This window comes from Phoenix dactylifera, chromosome 18 (assembly GCF_051530095.1).
Source record: "Phoenix dactylifera cultivar Ajwa chromosome 18, Ajwa_hap1_PhDact_Kaust_v1.1, whole genome shotgun sequence".
NCBI classification, from domain to species: domain Eukaryota; kingdom Viridiplantae; phylum Streptophyta; class Magnoliopsida; order Arecales; family Arecaceae; genus Phoenix; species Phoenix dactylifera.
In genome coordinates this window covers 18,986,021-19,006,150 of record NC_143207.1, presented here as the reverse complement: position 1 = coordinate 19,006,150, position 20,130 = coordinate 18,986,021, and the positions used below count along the sequence as shown (strand labels likewise).

At 40.1% G+C, this 20,130-nt stretch overlaps 1 protein-coding gene and 1 pseudogene across 2 annotated transcripts; one reads left to right on the top strand and one right to left on the bottom strand.

Moving 5' to 3' along the window:
• Nucleotides 1–8,160: 8,160 nt before the first annotated feature.
• Nucleotides 8,161–11,972, bottom strand: LOC103717212 (glutamate receptor 2.7-like; annotated as a pseudogene). Its single transcript, XR_016398964.1, has 4 exons — nucleotides 11,534–11,972; nucleotides 10,156–11,423; nucleotides 8,774–9,556; nucleotides 8,161–8,559 (listed from the first exon to the last, which is right to left on the bottom strand). The product of XR_016398964.1 is annotated as a glutamate receptor 2.7-like (transcript).
• A 4,093-nt stretch (nucleotides 11,973–16,065) lies between these two features.
• Nucleotides 16,066–17,908, top strand: LOC149750974 (uncharacterized). Its single transcript, XM_089928420.1, has 4 exons — nucleotides 16,066–16,667; nucleotides 16,747–17,046; nucleotides 17,135–17,240; nucleotides 17,765–17,908. The coding sequence occupies exons 1-4, from the start codon at nucleotides 16,066–16,068 to the stop codon at nucleotides 17,906–17,908; spliced, it is 1,152 nt and encodes a 383-aa protein (XP_089784546.1).
• The last annotated feature ends 2,222 nt before the right edge of the window (nucleotides 17,909–20,130 follow it).

Here is a 20,130-nt window from a genome sequence, read left to right as displayed (position 1 = left end):
TCGACGACAATCGATGCATGCACAGCTCCAAATTAAGGATCCAAGCTGTCTTTAACGTTACTGTTGATTTTGGGAAAAGCAGTCTCTCTTTTTTTTTTGTGAAGTATATTATAGGTGTCTTGAATTAACCACTAATTTTCTTTTAACACACTTTTCTTATACCTAAGTAGAAGAATGTTTGGGGCAGAGCTTTGAGCAGCCTGGGAGGGGATATCATACATGAGGCGGGTGCTTGGTGCCGAGCGGATGTACATCGAGGGAGACTCATTCGGTGATCGAGTGGATATGGGGTGCAGACCGGTATGGGGATGGTCATCCACTTACACGCGACACACGCAGGCTGGTTGTTGAGCTGGGCGAGCATCAGGTTGTGCATGCTTTTCGAGAGGCGAATAGGGCTGCAGACTGGATCGCCTTCTATGTTGCACGACATTTCGGTGGACATCCACAGCAGAGCTTCCGCCCCCATTGTACTCTCTATTTTCTTTTGACTTGGCAGGATGTGCTCACGTTAGAGCTATATGAATTACTATTTTTACCAAAGAAAAAAAAAAAAAAACTAGAAGAATGTAGCACAACCAAAGAACTACATAGCTTTTCTTCTCTAAAAGATGTAACAGGTTATTTTGAAGAAGGAATCATTTCCCTCTGATTGGAGAAGAAGATGCATCCCTAATGAGCTCAGAAGTGGGTGGGATCAAGTCGTCCCAGCTACATGTTGGTGTTTATAGGAGGGAAAGTAATCAGTTCTTCCTCAAAAAGAAAGCAACACAGGAGTCCATGCTAAGAGTTTTCTATATATGTTTGCCAAGGATCGGATGCTAGTTTGCAGCCACGAGAATTTTGGTTCTTGTGAGAAGGTTATGAGAAGCCTTTCATCTTCCATTCAAGCATGTAACAATGGGTTGAGCTAATCCCCCTCCTCACTATGGAGATGGGTTTTCTTTCCTGTATTTTTTTATTTTCTCAATAAATGTTGGAACTCTTTTAATTTAATATTATTTTTCTTAATTATTTCATTAATATTTTTCTGCATACACAAAACAAATAAAATTATTTATAGATTTTACAAGTTTGAGGTACGCTATGGATGTCATTCCTTTTATAGTAGAATTTATCCTACTCAGGTGCAAACAGTTGGTGACAATCTACTTCCAAGACAAAATCACTATAAGTTCTTCGTCAAGTGCACTTTAATAAAGAAAAATCAAAGTCGAACCTAAACCAACCAAATCTAGGTATTATGAAAATAAGCAAATTGATTGATACAAATTCTCTCTCAATCTGTTTTTGTATGGATTCGATCGTCTCTTCTCAAATGCTCAAAGGATGCATTTGAGTTCACTCACTTAGTACTCAATTTATTGTCTCAATTCTCTTCTTTATACTCACTTATTTTATTCAGAAATGGATGGGAACAACAATTCCCTTCCCTATTTATGGATATGAAAGGGTGAGTATAAATGAATATTTTGGTATCCCTTCATTAGATGCATTCTTCACCACATGGTTCATCGAATCATCATGCATGGGTTGTCTCTCTTGAAATCATTATTAGATCAAATGTATGGAGGTGCATTTCTTCATGCTTCTCTTTATGATACCACATGCGAAAGAATTAGGGACATACCCATACAATTTTAAGAGACATGAGAAATAAAGAAAATGACAAAAAGTAAATTTTATCCACTCAAAGGATCAAGTTATTTGGGCATCTAAGATAAGGATTTAAGTGGGTTTTGTTTAGTTTTATATCCAATATGGGACTATTTTAAACATCAAAATTTTGAATTATTGTGATTAATAATCCAATAATCTCTTACGTAAGTTAAAATTTTGAAAATCATATAACACATATAAATGCATCCAGATTACGTATACTATTCAATAAGTAAAAGTATCTTATAGGTTTGAACCTTTATTTAGTATTGCCATGTTCCATTTGCAGAATCCATAGCGAACAAAGTATTAAACTAGATCCTTTGATATAAATTTCATATACTATGCAATTGTTGATTCAGTTCGAGTTAGCATGTTTCGGTGTTGCGTTAGTATCTTAATTAAATATGTGCTCAAGAGATAGCCCAATCTCATAAGTTGAAGCTCCATAACAATGCTTATATAGAGTTCTTAAAGGGCACTTGCAATGGATAAAAACCAGTACAATTAGCTATGGACGTATTAAGGATAATTACCCTTCCTTTACCTTTGCATCAAAAGGCACTTTTACACCCACAAAAAAAAAACAACTAGAATGGGACTATGGAGCAATTTTCTCGAAATTATATAATGTTTCTCATATCATCCTAAAACAACTTGTTAGTATACATTCAGTTCTTCTTAGGATCTCCAATCATCAAGATTGGATTGTTGTTGTTCAATTAATAAGCTTTAGTCCCATTCCCCTCATTAATTTTATAACTTGTCCTTTTGAAAGTTCTCTAGTTAGTAGATGTACTATACACCTAGCATACTTTATATGCCAATGCTATTATTCCATGTATTTGTAGATATCTTAATATCTATAATCTCAGGTGTAAGTGCATCAAAGGTTCATCAAAAGTGCTTCCACCTAGCATTGAATATAAATGCATGATTATTATAATATTTGGATATTGCAGAATTTAGCTTTTCTATAAGCAGAATATTTGTTAACAGACTTTTAAGCTATTCTATATGACTCCTAGGACTATGAAGTGCTATTATTTTAGCTTCCATTGAAAATCTTGAGATGTAAGCTTGCTTAACTAATTTCCAAATGATAGAGGCTCCACCAAATTTAAGTATATTTCCGATCAGCAATCCAATTTACATCACTATATCCTTTTAATATAGCAACATGACCAATATAGTAAATACCATATGAAAGAGAACCCTTCAAATATCTCAATACTCTATCAAGTGTTCTCTGTTGTTGTGCATTAGGAGAACTAGCATATCTATTAAGCTTTCTTGCTGCATGAGTAATATATGATCTAGTGCAATCCATAACATACATCAAAGTACTAATAATTTATGAGCACTTTAATCTCATAGCCGATAGAACTTGATTATATAATACTTGATACCTCAGAATTAGTTCCATAACATATTAAAACCACAACCACGCTACTTATTAATTTTGTCATCTGAAATTTCAGTCCGCGAATGCTTGATGTGATTGAAGAATAAGAGGAATTATTATTGAATACATGAACAATTTGCAAAATAGATCGTGCAAAGGATATCCAATAAAAGACTCTTAATAACTTAAAGACCCTCGAGTATTCCTGCAGCCCTAACAGTTTTCTTGATTCGGGTTAGGTTGGGTCGGGTCGTAGAGTTGGAAACCCAAAATTATTCCAAAAATCAAACGGATCAAGTCGGGTCAAAATTTAGTAAACCCAAATCCGACCTGAAAAATGAAATCAGTCCGATCTTAAAATCCGATATTGCTCCACAGATTCTTTAACACAGGTTGGTTCGGGTCTAAGCGAGTCGGGTTGGATTGGATCACAGATCAACCAGACTCATTTGTAGCCTTACTTCCGGCCATATTTCTTAAGACTCACGACACCGTATACACCATCTATCTAATGTTGTGTAAAGTAACTACAGAATTGACCTATATAACTAAAATTATGCTATATACATGTAAATGTCTGGTATAAAATAGAACACAGTTTTCTATATATTACCTTCTCTCTCTCTCTCTCTCTCTCTCTCTCTCTCTCTCTATATATATATATATATATATATATATATATAGATACACGTACACTTTATATCATTTTAAAATACGACCCTTCCCATGGCTCGGTTCTTGCCATCACGGGCCTAGCCTGAGTTCACTCTACCCAATGCTGCTATCATATGCACCATCGAACATGTCCCCAACTTTCCATCCAAAAAAAAGAACATGTCCATAACTCAGGCTTTGATGCATAATCGTCTACAGGCCTCTTTGGTTTTGCAAGTGGCTTAGCTCAATGTCATCGCATGCACGACTATGGGGCACTGTCGAGTAATTGGATGGTCTTTTGATTTGTGCTCGTAGCATTCCCTTCTTGATCTGAAGAAACGGGTGCTGCTCTTTCAAGTCTTAGCCCTCCTCTTTTCCAGGAATTCCTAGACCTCCAGATCATATTGAACCTTTCCCTCAAGGATACACCTGCTCGGTGGATGATCGAGCGAGCCTTGAAGATAAGAAACACGACGGTCGAAGTGCCGCCAGTAAGGAAGAGCGCCCAAAAGCTTTCCAAGCTTAGGCTGTCCCTTTTTCTATCCTTGTCTGGGGTCGGACAATTGGACGGAGAGTGAGAACCGCCTGTTCTCCAACTTCTTCAGTGTCCCGTCCTCGGTTAGTGCCAATATGGCTTGAGAGAAATCTTCTGCTATAGGAGAACCTTTTGAAAATGCCTGCAGAGGAAGAGTGATGTAGGAAGTGAGTGGAAAGTAGATATTTTATTTTGGTTTTCCAATTTCTTCTGTATTATAACCTAGAAGCTCCCTAATGGCCTAGGCTGCAGCTACATCATTAACCTATGTAACTCTTATTTCTTCGACTACGTTGGAAGTGCTCTGATTCTTATTGCAAAAAAAAAAGAAAAAAAAGAAAGATAATTAAGGACTGGAGATACTTACAAAGCCAAGGCCTCCAAGTGTGTGTGTTTCTCCATGAACAGTGTAATCATCATGTTTTGAAAGAAACACCCGTAAATAGGGAACCTCAAGGAAGGCTGCTGTAATCTTCCCACTCTCGAAGGCATCGACGTACGTAGTTTTCTGCTTTTCTAATTCTCTCAATCTTATCCTTCTTGTAGCCCAACACGTGTTCTAAGTACTTCAGAACAAATGCGTCCCCGTCGTATTCAACCTTACTATCTGCCACCACCGGTTCAAGCTTCTCGGCAGTTAGCTGTGAAGCTGGGGGCCAAGATCAAGACCGCAATGAGCCAGACCCCCACCACTATTTTAGTGTGGTAACTATACAGCCGCCCTATAGAAAAGATGTAAAGATAATATTAATTAGTAAGTGATTGTCGAAAACAAAAGGGATAAATAAGCCAGTATATTGATGAATCTTGGCTGGTATGCAGAATTCACCTTGTGCGAAGAAGATGGTGCACAAAATTAGCCAAAATGTGGCTCCAAGTTGTGTCCACCAGTGCCCATCAAACTCGGGGTTTACATTGTGTTCCAGATACCGCACGATGATCCCTGTGTAGATCAAGGTGGCAATGATCAAAAGCCACGCTTGCATTGTAAATGGCTTCGTGACCATCCATGGCGTGCGATTGGGTCTCACAGGGACGAGCATAGCAAGGCCAGATGTGAGGAATGGCTCTGCCACCACGGCATCATACTTCTGTTAGCACACATGCAACTCCATCTTATATCACTAGTTTATATTCTATGAGGACTGTAAATGGGTCGCACCAATGTACAATGAAAATTTTGACCAAGTAAATTATTGAATAAAGTCGAATCAGATTAGAACCTTGTATTTGGCTTTCAGTCATCTTGGTCAGAAAAGTTGGGATTGAGTGCAAGTGCCAGCCGGCAGAGTAATTCTTGGCCCACTCTATCAATGAATTGAAATTATCTGTGGGGGATATTCGATCTCAAATTACTTCCAGCTTTTTCTGATCTTCTGGAAAGAGCATCATATTCTGACAGCTGCACTAGATCTCTGCATTGGATTTCTGATTTTTGGATGTTAAATTTTCAATGTCATTAGATTTGGTATTCTTTTGATATAGATTTTATGGTTATCAACTTCAGTTACATAAGAAAACTTTCAACAAAGAAAAGATTTAAGAACATATGAATCATAAAAATTCTGTATGAGGAATTTGTGATGATAAAACCATATATTTAAATTTTGTGCACTGGCATTACAGTGATTGGGAAAATAGTATATGTGGAAGTGTGTAACCCTAGAAATATGAAATTAGGCTTGTCGTTTGTTAGTTATCATGGGAATTGATTAAGATAGTGCGCACAAAACATAATAATTCTGCTTAGATGAATCATGGACACACTGAAAGGTCCACAACAAAAGGGCTTAAGATGGAATACCTGATACCTCATAATTAGTTCCATAACATATTAAAACCATGTTACTTACTAATTTTGTTGTCTGAAATTTCAGTCTATGAATGCTTGATGCGGTTGAAGAATAAGAGGAATATTGAATACACGAATAATTTGCAAAATAGATCGTGCAGAGGATATTCAATAAATTAAAGACCATGTTGTGGTTCAAATCTGGCCCGAGGGTGACCACGCCGGAGGAGTAGGAGGAGTTGCTGGAGTATGGAGGAAGAGGATGAGAGCCACCTCCCACGGTCGACGGTGTACCTGTACAAAACCTCACCGGTGTTTTCGGTGAGCGCCTTCGACAATCAAGTTAGAGTGGTACTCAGTTGGTCCAGCCAAAAGTTTCATAGGTGTTACCTGATGGGGCTATTTATAGTCCTTGTGGAGAGGCCCAGGTAGCGGAGGTATTGCTCGTCCTCATCATGAGAGGGGATGGTTCTCAGTCGGATGGCACGTAGCTATAGCTTGCTGGTGGCGTGCGGTGCCGTCCGTTCTTGGGAACGGTAAGGTGTTGACAGTCGTAGCAGGGCATGGCTGAAGTAGCACGGTGCCGTCCTTGGCTGTCGTGGCTCAGCAAGCAAAGCATGGCGTTGTGGCATTGCTATGTACAGCCACGTAGGAGGGCATAGGCACGCATGTGGGTGCGGTCGTTGGCAGGGGCCAAGCTCGTTGAAAGGTTGCATCATGCATGCATTTGGTGAGGACAACCTGACGGGTGCTGAGGTTAGCCTAGTATCCCGGGTTTCGAGGTGTGCTCGGCGGAGCGCCCCGAGATCAAGGGTCGGGGCGTATCATTGGAGAGGGTGCCTCGAGCTCGGTCAGGGCGAGTCAGCGAATACAGGAAACACCCCGAACTTGGTCGGGCGAGTCGGCGAATACAAGAGACGCTCCAAACTTGGTCGGGCGAGTCGGCGAATACAAGAGACGTCTCGAACTTGGTCGAGCGAGTCGGCAAATATAGGAGATGCCCCGAACTTGGTCGGACGAGTCGACGAATACATGAGACGGTCCAAACTTGGTCGGACGAGTTGGCGAATACGGAGATGCCCCGAACTTCGTCAGATGAGTCAGCGAATATCCAAGGTCGGAGGAGCTTTCGAAGGGGTCTTGGGCCGGATCGAAGTTCCGTCGTTGGTGTCTATTGGGCCAAAATTGGATGGCTCCTTTTGTTGTGAGCAGAATGATCTATTTTACCCCCCCATCATTTGTTCTCCGACTTCCGAGATTGGATCGCTCTTTGGCTCGGGTGAAGGAAGTAGTCGGATTGTTGGTCGTCATGCGGTGTGGCCCAGCGCTTGTGAAGATGTGCACGCCGAGTAGGGGGCACTTGGGATATTTTATAGCTGAGGGCTTTAAGTCGGGCTTCCGGAGCCGGGCTTAGGTGGCTTGAGCCGCCACATCACCCTGAGCAGAATCCGCTGTGGGAGCTTCTTAATGTTCCGCATGTGCACTCCTTTCTGAGGAGTTGCTGAATGGAATGGGAAGGGGGCGATTATTAATGCCTCGTTCCCTAGCTTAAAAATAAAACCCGATCTAGCTCCACTGGTCCTTTAACACAGGTTGGTTCAGGTCTAAGCGAGCCGGGTCAGATTAGGTCACAGGTCAACCGAACCTATTTGCAGCCTTACTTTTGGCCATATTTCTTAAGACTCACTACATTGTATACACCATCCATCGAATGTTGTGTAAAGTAACTACAGAGTTTACCTAGTGTAAAATAGAACACAGTTTCTTATATATTATCTCTCTCTCTCTCTCTCTCTCTCTCTCTCTCTCTCTCTCTCTCTCTATATATATATATATATATATATATATATATATATTTATATTTATATACAGACAGACACACACTATATATCATTTTAAAATACGACCCTTCCCATGGCTCGGTTCTAGCCATCACGGGCCTAGCCGAAGTTCACTCTACCCAATGCTGCTATCGTATGGACCATCGAACGTCCCCAACTTTCCATTCAAAAAAAAAAAAAAACATGCCCATAACTCAGGCTATGATGCATAATCGTCTACAGGCCTCTTTGGTTTTGCAAGTGGCTTAGCTCAATGTCATCGCGTGCACGACTATGGAGCACTGTCGGGTAATTGGATGGTCTGTTGATCTGCGCTCGTAGCATCCTTTTCCTGATCTGAAGAATCGGGTGCTGCTCTTTCAAGTCCGGGCCCTCCTCTTTTCCAGATCATATTGAACCTTTCCCTCAAGGATACACCTGCTCGGTGGATGATCGAGCGAGCCTCGAAGATAAGAAAGACGACGGTCGAAGTGCCGCCGGTGAGGAGGAAGAGCGCCCAAAAGCTTGCCAAGCTTAGGCTGTCCCTTTTTCTATCCTTGTCTGGGGTCGGACAATTGGACAGGGAGACTGAGAACCACTTGTTCTCCAACTTCTTCAGTGTCCCGTCCTCGGTTAGTGCCAATATGGCTTGAGAGAAATCTTCTGCTATAGGAGAACCTTTTGAAAATGCCTGCAGAGGAAGAGTGATGTAGGAAGTGAGTGGAAAGTAGATATTTTATTTTGGTTTTCCAAATTCTTCTGTATTATAACGTAAAAGCCCTAATGGCCTGCAGCTACATCATTAACCTATGTAACTCTCATTTCTTCGACGACGTTGGAAGTGCTCTGATTGTTATTGCCAAAAAAAATAAATAGATAGATAATTAAGGACTGGAGATACTTACAAAGCCAAAGCCTCCAAGCCTGTGTGTTTCTCCATGAACAGTGTAATTACCATGTCTTGAAAGAAACACCCGTAAATTGGGAACCTCAAGAAAGGCTGCCGTAATCTTCCTACTCTCAAAGGCCTCGATGTAGTCTTCTCCTTTGCTGATCTTCTCAATCTTATTCTCCTTGTAGCCCAACACGTCATGTAAGTACTTCACAGCAAATGAGGCCCCGTCGCATCCAACCTTACTATCTGCCACCATCGGTTCAAGCTTCTCGGCAGTTAAAATAGAGCTGAGATTGGCTGTGAAGCTGGAGGTCAAGATCAAGACCGCAATGAGCCATACCCCCACCACTATTTTAGTGTAGTAACTATACAGCCGCCCTATGGAAAAGATGTAAAGATAATATTAATTAGTAAGTGATTGTCGAAAAACAAAAGGGATAAATAAGCCAGTATATTAATGAATCTTGGCTGGTATGCGGAATTCACCTTGTGCGAAGAAGATGGTGGACAAAATTAGCCAAAATGTGGCTCCAAGTTGTGTCCACCAGGGCCCATAAAACTCGGGGTTTACATTGTGTTCCAGATACCACACGATGATCCCTGTGTAGATCAAGGTGGCAATGATCAAAAGCCACACTTGCATTGTAAATGGCTTCGTGAGCATCCATGGCGTGCGGTTGGGTCTCACAGGGACGAGCATAGCAAGGCCAGATGTGAGGAATGGCTCTGTGAATGTAACATTCATTGAGCGGTGGGCTAGAATGGTAATATCACCCACCACGGCATCATACTTCTGGCAGCACACATGTAACACCATCTTATCACAAGTTTATATTTTATGAGGACTGTAAATGGGTCGGACCAATATACAATGAAAATTTTGACCAAGTAAATTATTGAATAAAGTCGAATCAGATTAGAACCTTGTAGTGTGTGTCTTACGTGCTGGATTTGGCTTTCGGTCATCTTGGTCAGAAAGAAATGTTAATTAATAAGCTAACATCATTTCTAGAAACAACCATTAACAACAAAAAAAAGAAGTCAAGAATAAAGCTCCTTGTTTGTCTCTATGCTTGATGTCTCTATTTTAGTTATATTTGAATGAAGTATTTTCTAGGTGTGATTTAATATATTGTTGTGAGCGCGCGCGCACATACATACGTGCATACTATATACATATATATTTCTTCCCATCAAAAGGAAGAGTATATATATATATATATAGCATCTTGCTTTCTTGGCGGTACTAGGCTTGGGCCTTTAGGTGATGTTGGGTTCCTACACTAGTTGGAGAAGGGGTTGTGAGTGTCTCAAAGAGGGAGGAAGGCATCAGAAGTATCCAATTAGAAGAAATAAAACGGCATCAACAATAGAGGTTAGACCATTCGATACCTTCAATGGGATTTGGTTGACGAGGTTGTCGTAGGTGCCATCGAAGGAGAAGAACTCATACTCGAGGTCATTCTTCAAGCGCTTCAAAGTCTCATTAAAGATGTCGATGCAAAACCCGGTCACTTCCTTGATCACCTTCTTCCCCTCGTCGTACTCCACCTTCACAAACTGATCGAACACCGGCCTCGCCGGTACCCCGATCTTGAGCTTTCCCCACCCACTGGGGACCCTCTCGGGTCCTCCCGGCCAGTACACCAGGCTGAAGATATCCACCGGCGGCCCACGGCGGACCATCTCACCCTCCTCTATGTAGAGACCGAACCCCTCCAACCAGAATCCCAGCTCCCTGTAGCTCTTCCCCACCACGTTAACGACCCGAAACGCCGAGTAGCCCTTACCCTCAGTTAGAGCTCCATCACTTCTGAAGCTTATGAGCCCACTGAGACCCATAAACTTGCTTGATATGATACCTTCTAACAAAGTGCTGCTCCTCCTTGACTCCGTCTCGACGGCAGCATGAGCGATCGCATGCACTGCATCGTATGCTCGAACTGCAAACTTTCCAGGCTCAAAGTAAGTCTCCCCCTTGCTCCCATACTCCGCTTTGAATCTTCGCCGGAATTCGGCGGAGAAGTCCTGGTAGCGATCGCTTGTCTCATTAAAGTAGGTCTTGATTCCTACCACCCCTTGCATGTAAGAAGAGATGAAGGAGGGGGCCAAGGTCGAGTCGAGGAGGGTGGTGATATCGTCGTTGGCAATCCATACATGGCCTTTCGCCATCATTCCCAACTCCTTCGCTTCCTCGAACAGATGGACAGCCAGCGATGGTGAGGACCGGAGGATGATGTACACCTTAGAGAGATGACGGCGTATCCTCTTCAGCTCTTCCCGAACTGAAGCCGTTGGATCGGAGAATGTGTCGACGGGTGGGAAGGCGATGGAGTCGATGACCTCCGATCCAACGCCGAGGGCATGGGAAAGTTGTGAGGCCATTGCACCAATGCTACCATAGTCATCTTCTTCATAGATGACGATGAATCTCCGCCAGTTGTACGATTTCACGACCTCGGCGAGGCAGCGGAGCTGAACGGAGGCAGGGTACGACATTCGCACCGGGAAAGGCCTTGGAGGTAAGGTTGACGGCGATGTTGTGGCCAGAGAGAGCACCGGAATCCCTGCTTTGTAGCCGATGTCGGCCACTGTCACCACCTCTGGCCATGTCCCCGTGGCAATTACTGCTTCTGCCCCCCTTCCGATGAGACTTCTAGCTGCACCCATAGGCATAAAGTTGTTATAAGCAAACATAAAACATAGTTGTTAAGTGTTAACCTAACTTTTTATTACCTAAGTGAGGGATTATTGGTTGAGGAAATATTACCGTTAGCGTTTCCTTGGACGGGATCAGTGCTGTTGGACTCGCAGACATCGAGGAATAGTGCTGTAGTGGAGGAGTTGAAGTGGTGCGCTGCGGTCTCAATGGCGATCTTTTGCTCTCTTCCGACTGGAGAGTTGGTATTCACGATGACACCAAGGTGAATGGCGACTGCTCCATCAAAAAAGAGAGAAGAGTAGCAAAGGAGGAAGCGAAGAGAAGCAGGGGATCTGGACATGTATGGTTGTGTATATCTCAAGACGTCTGTCGGTGGGGCAACAAAGGGCGAAGGGAACTACCAGTGCTGGTGTTGAGAGAATCAGCTCAGCTCGGCACTAATATAAGAACAGGGCGACAGTGAAAGAGGAAATGAGGAGGAAATTAGGCTGCTATAGAGTGCATGGTATGAGTCTGTCGACTCTTGATTTTGATTTGTGTAGAATTTCCTTGCAGGCGATTTATCAAAAAAGAAAAGTCCGTCGACTCTTGATTTTAATTTGTGTAGAATTTCCTTGCAGGCGATTTATCAAAAAAGAAAAGTCCTAGCAAGTGGAGAAGGAAATTGTGATGTTCAAAGGTTCCCTAGTGATGAAGTAATGGAATCTTGTTATCACAATAAATATCTATTTGAAGTGTCTGACGTCGTAGATGTTCCTTCCATCTTCCACAAAACAATCCACGGACCCTACCAACCAAAGACAATCGCAACCAAAGACAACATGGAACACAATAAGTTGCCTCACATACTTCCCAATCAAGCTTCTTTCTATTTCTTTTTTTTTTTTTGGTGTGTACCGGCATCTCACTACATCAGCCGTGAGTACGCCCATAATAATCACAAAGCAAAATACGCTCTAGTGCCACCGGCATCTGAACTTCTAGAATTAGCATGTGAAACGCAAGAATGTCAAGGCTTGAAGTTGGTGATCTTTTTTCCTCACACAAAAAGATTTCTTGGAAGGAGATGCCTACCTGCAAGTATGGCTGGTTATGGGCCCTAACCGGGCACTTATGTGGGTTCGGATTTGGCAAAGCAAATTTAGGTTTTAGGCCAGATCCAGCTGCACCTAAACTCTAAGGTCTTAAATAGATGGAGCCAGGTACTGGCCACCCTTGGCCTTACCCGAGCTTGGGAAGAGATCTAAATCACATATATGCCTACATGAATGCATACATATTGTGCATAAAATATGATATCATTAATTGAAAAAAGAAAACCTTACCTCTCTTTTCCTACCCTCACTGTCCTAAGATGGACAAACTTCAGTCATGAAAGCCTGGCCAACTTCACCAAATAGTTTGAACTATTTGGTTTAGGAGTGGCCTAATGCAAGCCTAGCCTTGCAAAATGGGCACCAGGAAAACCAGCACAACTTTGTGATCCTGTGAAACTTTCTATATGCATCCAACAGCATCAAACAAGCATGCAACTTGAATTTGGCATGAGCCAAAAATAAGATCTGTTGGTTTTATTATTGAACTTACTATCTAGAGAAAAGACCTGTAAACTTAAAACAGATCTCCGTAATAGTTCAGATGCACATCTTTAAGGAATTACCATTATATTAAATTAGCATTTTACAAAAGTTCATTAAGTTACATAACATCAACTATTGACCCAACTTAATTGGTCATATCCTCTATGCATAGCATCATATTTTACTTCACATGGTTTGTCACTGCCCACACCTACTTATATAAGAAAACATAAGAAGACATGGCTCTAGCCAGTTCTATATTCAGAAATGTTGAGAATAAAAACAAAGAAAAAAAGAACAACTCTTCTGCAGATATCTAATAATCAACACACGTTTAGCTTGTAGTTGGTGTGTCCTGTCCGCATTGATGAAAACTTGCAGCCTTCATAATGTCTGGTAACTAATTCAAGTTTTTGACATTTCTTGCATCAAAAAAGAGTATCAATGCACAGGAAGAAGAGATGATACCTAGCACAATTCCAAATGAGAAGTGGTATTGACAAAACATTGGAAATTTTGGTCACAACTAACAGCTGTTAGTAAGACACTCAATCTCTAGCTGAATGCTAGACCTGGCAACACGAGTAAAAACTATCCTCGACTAACAATCAGACTATAAATCAAACAAAGCAAAACGTTATCATTATTAAAAGCCTTTCTCCATCAAAATTGCCGAAGGTTATAGAGCTGAATTCTAGTCCTTCACCCCCTACTCTCTCTCTCTCTCTCTGGTGCAGACCAACAGTGTTGTTTTATGTAGCATCTTTTAGTTATTGGTGTCTAGTATTGTCATGTGCTTTGGGAGATTATGCTGTCTCAGAGGCACTCACCCATCCCATGCTTTCATGTAGGCTCTGAGCTCCTCGTGCTTGGGCAGTCGATCAGGGAACGTGAGGCAGCCTGTAAGTAACTCTGTAAAGCAAAATCCTTTTTCCTTTAATCACTGCTGCACTTTGAAGATCATAACTGTTTAGTGCAGCCTTCAAGATTCAAACTTCAGGCTGTTTTGCTTGTTGGTGATTGGATTAAGTGGCGTAAAATCGGATACAATCCTTATTACATATAAATTGTTTACGTAATGCATAATTTCATATGAGTTAACATGATAATTAAACCAGTTCTTGCACTTTGAGATATCATATGAGTCCTAATTTCATATGAGTCCTAATTTTGTTTATATTTTTTTTATAAACTGCAGTTTAAATATTATATTCTAATAGAATGGACAAAAGTTGGATAAATAAGTTGAGATCTAGTGCCGAATATTTGGATGGAGTTCAGAATTTCATTAAGTTTGCTTTTGAGAAATCTAATATGAACGGAAAGATTTATTGTCCATGTCAAAAATGTGTAAACGATTCTGCTCTTGATCTAAAAATTGTTGAAGAATATTTGGTGTGGAATGGTTTTCTAAAGGGTTATACTGAATGGGTTCTTCATGGAGAGTTCATACCTTCATGTAGCCAACCTTCCTATCTAGAACACACCTTCAATTTTGGAACCAGTGACACGGAACAAAATTCTGTAGAAGAAGATAATATAAGGGGCTTACTTAGAGATGCTCTTGGATATAAAATTAGAACTGTAGGAGAAGATGAGCGTACAGTTAATGATTAGTCCATGCATGTTGATGAATCTATACATTCTGATGACACAGCTCGTTATGATAACTTGGTGAATGATTGTGATCAAGAATTGTATTCGGGTTGTAAGAATTTTACGAAGATTTCTTTTCTTCTGCATTTATTACATTTGAAATATTTGAATGGGTGGTCCAGCAAGTCTTTTACTATGCTTCTTCAATTAATAAAGGATGCATTTCCGGAAGGTGTTACTTTGCCAACATCTTCATATGAAGCCAAAAAACTGATAAAAGAGTTGGACTTTGGATATGAGAAGATACACAGTTGTCCGAATGACTGCATTTTATATCGCGGTGAAAATATCAACCAAGAGTCGTGCCGAATATGTGGAACTTCATGATGGAAAAAACATAAAGAAGATGAGAATGATTCGGTGACTGAAGTGGATGCTTCACCGATTAAGAAAAAACCGGCTAAAATTTTGAGGTATTTTTCTCTTATACCAAGATTGAAAAGGATGTTTGCATCACTGAAGACGGCTTCCTCGATGAGATGGCATGACGAAGGCTGTACAAAGGATGGAATGTTACGACACCCAGCGGATAGTCCCGCATGGAAAGCATTTGATGATAGGCATCTCGAATTTGCTTCTGATGTTCGGAGTGTTAGGCTTGGTTTAGCTACTGATGGGTTTAATCCATTCCGAACGATGAGCTCAACATACAGCACTTGGCCAGTTGTTTTGATTCCATATAATTTGCCGCCATGGATGTGTATGAAACAGTCTTCAGTAATTCTGTCAATGGTTATTCCAGGTGACAAGGGTCCAGGTAATGATATTGATGTTTTTCTACAGCCTCTAATAGAGGAATTGAAACAATTATGGGAGGGTATTGATGCATTTGATGCTTTTGCTGGCCAAAATTTCAAATTGCGTGCAGCTCTTATTTGGACTATCAAGGATTTTTCTGCATATGCTAATTTATCTGGTTGGAGCACTAAGGGACGTATTGCATGTCCTTCTTGTGGAGATTCAACCCATTCATATTGGTTAAAACATGGAGGAAAGTTTTGTTATATGGGCCATCGTTGGTGGTTAGAAGCAAACAATCCATTTCGATTTCAGAAAGACTTGTTTGATGATACCATAGAGTTGCGATCCGCCCCTATTCCACCAACTGGAACTGAAGTCTTTAGACAAATGCATGGCACCAATTATATATCGGGTAAGGTCTCCAAATGTTCAAAGAAGAGGGGAAGGGAGCATGTTGGCAGCACAATGAATGAAGGATTAATAGCAGAGGTTGCTGAGGATGTTGACAAATTTTTTGAGAATGAAGACAATGTATATGGTCAGAAAAATGATGATGACTCAATGACAGCATCTACACAGAAAAAACAACTATGGAAAAAAAAGAGCATTTTCTTGGATTTACGTTATTGGGAGTATAATCTTCTTCGACATAACCTTGATGTGATGCATATAGAGAAGAATGTTTGTGATAACCTGATTGGAATATTGTTAAATCTTGATGGAAAGACCAAAGATAACTTGAAAGCGCGTCTTGATTTGAAAGATATGGGCATAAGACAAGAGCTTCATCCGACAGAGCTTGCCAATGATAAATTTTATATACCTCCTGCATGTTATACAATGTCTACTCAAGAGAAAGATCTTTTTCTAACAGTTCTGAAAAATATGAAGGTTCCTGATGGGTACTCATCGAATATTTCACGATGCGTAAATCTCAAAGAGCGAAAACTTTCAAATCTTAAAAGTCACGATTGTCATATTTTGATGCAAGATATCTTTCCATTGGCTTTAAGATCGTCAGCACCGAAACAAGTTTACGCAATTGTTTCTCAATTGTCATCATTCTTTAAGGCATTATGTTCTAAAGTTCTTGATCCTAAGGAGCTTGATCAATTGGAGTCTAATGTTGCACTTACACTATGCCATATGGAAAAGATCTTTCCTCCTGGATTTTTTACTATTATGGTTCATCTACTCATTCACCTAGCGGCGGAAGCTAAACTTGGTGGACCGGTTCACTACCGATGGATGTATCCTATTGAGAGGTGATTTTTCTAAACTCTAATGTCCATATTTAATAATCAGTTTGATTTTGATATTTATTTTAAAAATTTATTGTTGAAGGTTTCTTGTGCGCTTAAAAGATTATGTACGCAATCGAGCCTATCCCGAGGGATCGATTGCTGAAGGATATATTGCTGAGGAGTGTTTGACATTTTGTTCGAGATATCTTGAAGGTGTTGAAACAGTTTTCTATCGACCTCAAAGAAATTGTGATATCATAGAGAATGCAGAAGTTTACAAGTTCTCATCTGGTGGAAGAGTTTTGAAAAAAGTTGAAATTGTTGTTCTTGACCAGAAATCGTTGGCACAGGCACATCGCTATATCTTACTTCATAGTCATATAATATCCGAGTCTCGCAGGTTAGTACGGTTACTTAAAATCTAAATTTACTGTCATGTCAGAAGAATGTAATATTGGCTTTTAATTAAAGATTTTCTGATCGTGCAGAAAATTTTTAATAGCTCAGCAAAGTCTCAACCATAACATTCGTCCTACACCAAGAATTGAGCAACGATGGTTGGTTGAGTTATTTCCAAAATGGCTTTTCAAACAGGTTAGATGTCTAATATATTAAGCTTTTTTTTAAATTTTTCTAGAGAGAAATTAATCATTACTTCCATAATTTTTTTTAGGTACCGGTGATGATGGAGAGGAATTGTTCTGAGGAGTTAATAGTCATTGCTCGAGGTCCAAATAATATTGTCAACAGATATGATGGATTTATTATAAATGGTTTTAAATTTCATACTCAAGAGCGTGAGAAATTTAGAAAAATCCAAAATAGTGGAGTAATGGTTTGAGGCGGATGGAAAAAATTATTATGGTACTCTAACAGATATTTATGAGCTGGATTATTATGGAAAGTTTAAGGTAGTATTATTTCGATGTAATTGGGTGGATATAAACTCACCTAGAGGTTTGAGGCAAGATATAAATGGTTTCATACTAGTAAATTTTTCAAGGTTGATACATACAGGTGTGCTATTGAAAGATGATCCATTTGTTTTTTCATCTCAAGCTCGACAAGTATTTTTTGTGCAAGACTCAAAAGATAAAAATTGGTCTCTTGTTATTAAGATGAAACCTAGGGACTTGTATGATATGGGAAAAAGGTTGGAAGAGGAGGACGATGATACTTATACTCAGTGTATGCCTTATAATGTTGTGCCAATTGATGAAGTAAATGCGCCAATGAGTTTGATTAGGATGGATGTTGAATGAGAATGTAGTTTCATAATGGTAAGTAAAATTTATCATTTAACCAAATATTATATTCTCTTTTATTAGCCCTTTATTTAGTATAAATTTATCATTTCACCAAATATTGATTCTTTTTTATGCATACCAGGTAACAATATGCCCCGAGGGAGACAATTTAGAGATGTGGAGTTCCAGCATTCTCAGGTGGGATCTACTTCTGAGCAGTCCCTGCAGTCCCAGCAGCCATGTGAGCACCAGCAGCACGAGTCAGGATCTCAGCACGAGCCTCCTGCTGATTGTCCGGAGGATGAGCTCCAAATCCAGGGTAATTCAATTTAAAGTTCATATTTTATGTTCATATTTGTCTTCAACTTTTTAAGACTTTTAAATTTGAATAGATGGACAAGGGACAGTGAGGACGAGACGGGGACCCACTCAAGCAAAGGATGTGTGGAAGCTTCCTCTGGATGAGAAGATCATCATCCGATGCAACGAATTGGGGCAGCCCATCAATAGAGCTGGAAGTCTTCTATCAAGCTTTTTAGGATCGGTTGCACGCAAGGGTCAGCTGTGTCCGCTCAACTATACGAAGTGGAATGACATGCTTCCTTCGTATAAGGTTGAGCTTCTTAGACTCATACAGGTAATGAATTGAATTTGTTTTTTTTAATTTGACACCTTCTGTATGTTAATTTGCTTACTACCATAATTTTACTTTTGAGGTTTAATATTATCATAACATCTGTATCTTGTTGTAGGGTAAGTTTGTACTCCCTCCAGAGAGCCATGATTGGGTGCTAAAGTCCCTCAATCGCAAATGGAAAGAATATAAAGCAAAATTGAAGACGGACTTCAAGCGCGAGGGTATGACAGAGGAGGAGGTTGCTCGTGTGACTCCTCCTGATGTATACCCTCAGCAGTGGAGGGAGCTTGTTCACTACTGATTTTCTGAAAGAGGACAGGTCACGTATATTATTTCAATATCTTATATTATATTTATTATTAATATAGATTGCAAATATATACATTGAATCATATTATAATGTGTGCTTTTATTTTGTCAGACATATTCTAATATTAGTAGAGCTGCACGAGCATCTCAAGCAGTTCCTCATACTTCAGGCTCGAAGAGTTATGCGAGATGTAGAAATGAATTCGTAAGTTCTTTTGAAACTATTTGAAACTTTACTAACATATAGCATGTATCATAATATATAGTTTGCCAATATACTTTCCATATGTGTAGATAGTAGAGCATGGAAGGGAGCCTGGTGAGGTAGAGTTTTATAAGATGACCCACACCCACCGAGATGGCAGCTTTGTCCGGGACGAGTTGAGAGATATAGTTGTATGTATTCATTTTTTATTTGATCACAATTTTTTTATTGATTTTACTTCTTTTAAAATATTAATGTGACTGTTTTTTTTTCTGAGAGAGATATAGGAAAGAGCTACAAATCTTATTTCAGAGCGTGTCGGGGAGTCATCATCATCCGACGCGGCCAGTCGCGTTGAGGCTCAGGTCTATGCTGAATTGATGGGCCCAGAACGTTATGGTCGCGTGAGGGGTTACGGTGTCGGAGTTACCCCCACTCAGCTATCTGCAGTGAGCCGATATATCCAAGATGCCAAACAAGGTACTAGCACTGCAGAGGTTTGTAGTTTGAAGATAGAGATGGCACAGATAAAGCAGTCATATGAGACAAGAATAGAGGAGATGAGGCAGAGTCATATGATTGATATGGCGGAGTTGAAACAAAGCCAAGAGTTGAAGATACAATCTTTGCAGGACCAGCTTAACCATATTTCATCCTTTTTGCAGAGATTTGCTCCTCCAGTACATAACTAAATCTATTTGAATATTTTATGTAATTATAATGTATTCTTGTATGAGCGTGATGACTTTCGTATTTTTAGTTTCTAAAATATTTTTTTTCTTGTAGGTTGATGATACTTCATTTACTCGTAGAGATGATGATGCCGTCGACCCTTGACACATATCGTAGATTGTGTACTTAGGAATTTGATATGTATATTTTTAGAATATTTTTGAAATACAATGTAATCAAATATGATAATATGAATGTAATCAAAGTTCTTGTTTGTGACTGGTATTTTGTTATATATGTGATTCAGTGTATTTGTTTTGTTAGAATTTAATGTACACAGAGTATTTAAAAATTACTTTTACAAAAAAATTTTTTTTAAAAAAAATTAATGCCGACGCTTTTAAGCGTCGGAAA